The following is a 6,005-nucleotide window of genomic DNA, read 5'->3' on the forward strand; positions in this document are numbered from 1 at the left end:
TTACAAGTGATTATTAGGTTAGGTGGCTTTTCTGCTTCACCATAATTACTTGACATGATCGATGGAGAGCAGGGGGAATCAATGGTGCTGCCAGTCAGACTCACAAGCAGTCCAGTCCAACAGCTACAAAAAGACAGACAGACACAGACATGGAGAGGAGGGGGTGGGGGGAGAAATAGCAAGATGGCTAATCAAGAGGAAATGTGGTCTGATCAGTCTGAGAGGAAAACAACGAGGCAGGTAGCCAAACACCCTGAGAGTCAGTCATCCAGCTACATACCCAGCCAGTCAGCTGGCAAGTTTGGCAGTGGATTAGTCAGTCATGTCCACAGCAGAGGTGACACTGGGAATTCAGGGCTCCCTCACAAGATGTGCCACAGAGCGCCTCGGCACAATACATCTAAATTAGGGCTGTATCACTAAAAAAGGCCATTAAAGCAGAAAAAAAAACACCCAGTGGGGGTGCCTGACAAGGTTCAGAAGCAAGTTTGTAAATGTACCTGCAATAATAAAAAAAAGACCATTTTGTGACTTTGGAATAGCAAAGTTGTGTATTTACTGCAGCTGTGGTTTCTTTATCTTGATGGTGACCACCGCTAAGAGCTCTGTTATCAGTGGTATGACTGCTATAGCCACTTGTGAGGTTAATGTTTTACATTTGGTGCAGATAGAAACTAGAGGATTTTCTATAGTACGCTGACTGTTATTACTGTTATCGCCAAGTATTCTTATAAGTGCTAAAGAAAATAACCAGTTAAAGTGCACCAAGTGATTGGCAGCATTATTGGTTTATTTGTGTGCCAAAGTCACAGTTTTATAACAACACAGCACCCCTGCAGTCGTTAAATGGTAGAAGGTCGTCCACCTTCGGCACCCGCCCTGAGTCGGAGTCTCTCAGAAACTAGTAAATGTCATTTAACTCAAGGGCGAGAGCATATTGGCTAAAAATAGAACTGGAGCATTTACATGACAAATTTTGATCCGTCAAATGGATTATAAAAAAGGTTTATACCAACTCTCTGGAGGACAATGAATTCCCTCTTAGAATGGGTCAGTTTATTCTGGTCGAGGTAGGCTGCATTTTGTTCTGATCAGGACTCTTATTCTGATCATTAGGGGAATAAAAAGGTTCAATGCCGAAGCAGAAACTGTAGGCCTGGCTCAAACCCCCCTCAGCGAAAGCTTGAACTGAAATTTTTAGCTGAATGAATGTTTTGTACTTGAGCCTTTCAGATGCAGCTGTTCTAACAGACACAGCTAGCTTCCACAATAAAACATTTCCCTCTCTTCTCCTTGCAAGACGTGATATAACATACAACTCTCCGGCTGCATTTTTAAGGTTAGGGGAAAGAAGGAAGGGTGTTTGCAATCAGGAGGTCAGAGGATGCGATCCCTCAGCCGGCTGAGAGGACCTTGGAAGTGAATAAAGAAAGCAAAGCAAAGGCAATGAGCTCCACAGGAGCTTCTGATGAGTCGGCTGTACAAGACTGTGGGTTGATTTCAGGTCTGAGAGTCCAGATATGTGCAACTCACCCAGACCACCATTGGATTTGAGAGTCTTTTTCTCATTCAACTTAAATAGGGTCATAAAAAGTGACAGATACTTGGTCTGTTTTTTGAGGTAATGGAAGTGTGCATAAAAGCCCTCCGCAAATCAATATGTGTAACAGAATAGGCTTAAAGGAGCAACATACATATAATGAAGCAGAGGTCACTGGCAGCAGTTGCCCATTAGCGAGGGGTTTAATACCCATCCGTTTTTCCCGTTTTGCACCTGGGCAGCGAATTTGGATCAGTTAACCTAATTGGAAAAGGTTTGATAAATATGTACGGCATTTTTCTTTCTTTTCAAAATATACTCAACTTACTTATTGATCCATCCTTACCAGGCACAATGGAAAGAAAAGATGAATTGTGGTGCCGGCCCTTTCCAAATGCAACACATGATAAATCAAAAGTTGAAGCTGGTCATTGAAGCTATTCAGAGCGAGCAAACCGGTGTCATCTGCTTTTTTTTTTTTCTTACAGTGTCATGACCTTGACAGACTGGCTGGTGACATAAACGGCCAATGTTGATTATTTACTACCCAATAGCAAATGATGAGCATGACAGACAGAGTAATGGGATTTCACTTTCACAAGGCAATATTCTGCATTGCTGAGAGACGATAGAAACCAGATTCATCACACGCAGAATAGTAATCAGGTCAAAAATGACCTTCTGCCCCTGAAAGCACAGTTAGTTGTGTTATTCGGCATGTGATTTATTCAAGCGTGTGTCACGGCTGTAAAAGTGATGTACTGTAGATGTGTTGAGAATAATTATGGGCCTTTAGCTCCTCGGTAGCCACATTTTTGGCCTTTTAGCCAAATTAAGTGAAAGAAGACACTGAGAAGAAGCTGAAATGATCAAATTAGAACAAAAATACAAGAAATCTGCACCAATAAGGAGGTGTGGCAATTCATGCAATTCAAGAAAAATACTCATTTTATCTAAAGCAAAAAACTTGAATAAAGTATTTATTACACATTCCAGTAAGTCCCTTCAGTGCAGTCACACATACTTTAAGACACTGGTTTTATATTTTATCCTAACTAGCATTACAACTACCCTGAATTGAACTTATTATTTGTGTAAATGTTTGCGCTCCTAAAATCTTATTTGTAATTGTGTTATTGATGTACTTTATTTCCTACATGGACTTCATCTTATCAATAATGCCAGCTGGCAATCATAGAGTCAATACTTCATCATCCCTCGGGCTGTCTACACTGTCACACGTCGATGATTAAATCCTAGCTGATGTATTATCACCCACAGGGATACATAGAGGCGGACCCGGCATGAAAATATTTGACTGAAAAAGCTCCATTAGGTGTAACTGTATTCAAGTTGAAACATGAGTGCTTTGCTACTTATTACTCTGTGAAAAGTCAAATAATGTCTTTAAATAAGCTAGCGGCTCTGTGAGACTGTATTTAGTGTGCTTGGTGCTAAATGCTAACATCTGAATTAGTCTGTCTTCGTCTGGCGGAAAAGACAGACAGCTAACAGTGTCTAATAAAGACGTAAGGTGAACAGAATGAAAACGTTTTACATAAAAACATTGGTGAGCATTTAAACTTACTTTAACAAACAATAAATCAAAGCAAATGTGTAAAATATTGCAGCTGACTTGTCGAGCTATAGCCAATTGACTGACCGTGTTAGCTCTTAATTAGCATAAGGGTTCAACAATTCTCCATAAAAATGACAAAAACAGGCATACATTTGCTGCAATTACCTTCATATTTATGTTACAGACAAATTATAACTGTTCCACAGTACTTAGAGACAAGTGATGAACTGCATCCTTGCCACCGTGCAGCTAAAATAGAGGCTTTTTCCACAAGTGTGTGTCAAACTACACTAAATGAGACTGATACACTGATGTTTAGCAGACTAATATTTACCATAATCATCTTAGTCTAGCATGCTGATATTTGCAAATAAGTACTAAACACTGAGTACAGCTGAAACCAAAGTACTGGACAAGATGAAAAGTTAATGAATCACAAAAGTCTTTACAATTAATTTTAGGGGCAACTTGACTGTCCATGGACCAACGCTGCCATAGAGCCATGTGTTGTCCACCTTACTGGTGTGCTTGTGTATGTTCTGTTTTGACAGGAAACATTAATTAGTAAGAATCAATATGGCCCCATTAATTACTGAGCCAGAAGGAAATTCACAAACAAACCATTAACAATGTGTAAAGCATGACTGAACGCTACCATTACCACATACAGTTATGGTATTAATGCCCAGAGATTTAATTAGGGGAAGGGACTGAAAAATAGAAATTCCTTAGAATAAAAATGGTGGTAGCCATTTTATGTACTTCAGTGGTCTTTTTGATGTTAGCATTACTGTATAATGGATATTTATTCAAAATGTGTTTGATGGGTCTGTACCGTTGAGTCTGACTGCGGCAATAATTCATGGACAGGCGTTGTCGGATGAGTCGATGAAGACTTTATAATCAATATTGTTACAGTTATGTGGTTTTCACACTCAAAAATAACATAAAGCTGAAGGGGATTGAAGCATTAGCTGTGGTGAATTGCGGGTGCTCCGGGTGCCTTTGACATGCATTAAACATTTAACCGCGGTATCAACTGGGACTCTCTGGTATCCAGCGAGCCCAGAAAACATCACAGAGCTTTTAAATAAACCCTGATAACCTCTGATCCTGTGGAAGAACCAGACCAAAGATTTGCCTCAGAAATCAAAACTGCTTGAAGTTTTTTTCTCACAGTAACACAAATTCTCTCTCCGACCATCTTTGAATACAAGTTGACTTCCTCTCCATCCCCAGCGTCAATCCCTTTTAAAATTTAGTTCATTACTTGCCTTTATGTTTGGATTTTGTTGCTGATAAGTAAATTTGCTTCCTATCTTGATTTTAATGTTTTGATTGACTTCTTTTGTCATCTCATCTGGTCATATTGTTGATTTATTCCTTCTTTTTCATCACTTTGCTCCTTGTTCCTTCACAATATGTGGTTTATAATATTCACTTACATCTCTGTCTGGGTTTTAAATAATCTTCACAATCTTTTTACATTATTACTGAGAACATTTAGTCTTTTAATCTAAAACGGGAATCGTCAGAGCAAAAATAGTGAGGTAAATGCAATCAGAAAAGAGCTTAGACTTCCTGATAAATGTCACTGAACAGATTACATGGAGCAGCTATGCAGTAAATGCACTCTACAGTCCATCTATATGAAGGGTTTTACAATAAAACGCAAGGTCAAGTTTAGAGAAAAAAACCCAAGCTTGGTTATTTAACTAGGACTCAGTAGATCTTTGAGATTAAACAGAGGCCAAACATACTTCACATTTTGATCTTAAACCAGAGAAATCCTTGAAGAATTTAAGGCATTGTTCCACCGATCTGTCCTAGTTGTCTGTTTAGTTTTCACTTGTTATCTGCAATTATTTCTGGGGCCTATTGTTGTAAATAAAAAACTGAAAACTGCCTTTAAATACGTTTCTGAGTTAACTTTTAAACGGACAATTTATAATCTGGATGCGAGTCAAAGGGGGTAAACGTTTGGCTAACAAAGATGCTCTGGAAGAAAACTCATTATTTATCATCAGTCTTCATTCATTTGACAGTTTTTTTTTAAATTATGTATCTCTTAAGTTGATTGTGGCTGAGTAGAATTGACCTCATAATAAACTTTCAATCTTGTGAGATGATATTTTATCAGCATTTTGGTAAAGCATGTAGGTAGCGCTGTTGAATTACAGCCACTAAATGGATTTTGTGATAGAGTAGCACTGGTTCTGATTCATCTGTCTAAACAGTCTCTATTATTAAATAATCGTTTGTCTATTGATTTGTGTGCTGATATTGAGTGAATCAAAATGAATGCACCGGTCGATAAGACTGCATTCATCATGGTTGTTCAGTCATTCCATTGATTCATAATAACTCAACCTGTAAGCTCTTTTAGGTTATAAATTATGATTTTGGCTGGTGCTTTTGTTCCCAGCTCAAACCTGCACAATTACAAATAATCTCTAACCTCTTGACCCAGTTTCTATAATCTTTATCCTACTAATTATTTGCTTTTTCACATTAAAGTTTTCTCAGTATGTTTAGCAGATTATTTTATGCTATTTTTCTGTCTCCTCCAGACCTGATCCACTGCACCAATGAGCTGAACGTCAGCATCCCCCACCTGGCAGACACACTGCTGGAGCGCACAGCCAGCAACAGCTGGATAGTGGTTTTCAAAGCGCTCATCACCACACACCACCTCATGATGTACGGCAACGAGGTGAGCTGAACACGCCGACATATGGAAGTCTGGAGAGGGCAAAGATGATTCTTTTTCCCAATTCTCATGATGACGGGAAAGTAGTTTGTCATCTTGACATAACAAGCTGGGTTTAATGAGCTCTAAAAATGATTTTCAGTCTTTTTGTTCTTGGCACAATAAAAACAAAACAT

At 38.8% G+C, this 6,005-nt stretch overlaps 1 protein-coding gene across 1 annotated transcript in view; it reads left to right on the forward strand.

The window, feature by feature from the left end:
- Positions 1 to 183: 183 nt before the first annotated feature.
- The window catches only part of LOC118331756 (phosphatidylinositol-binding clathrin assembly protein-like), a 14,228-nt gene continuing 8,406 nt past the window's right edge, over positions 184 to 6,005 (forward strand). Inside the window, exons 1-2 of the mRNA XM_035666826.1 lie at positions 184 to 337; positions 5,690 to 5,832. Coding sequence (XP_035522719.1) covers positions 184 to 337; positions 5,690 to 5,832 — 297 coding nt within the window. The remainder of the gene's footprint in view (positions 338 to 5,689; positions 5,833 to 6,005) is intronic.

This window comes from Morone saxatilis, unplaced genomic scaffold (assembly GCF_004916995.1).
Source record: "Morone saxatilis isolate NCDOM2014 unplaced genomic scaffold, NCSU_SB_2.0 Contig20, whole genome shotgun sequence".
NCBI lineage: Eukaryota > Metazoa > Chordata > Actinopteri > Moronidae > Morone > Morone saxatilis.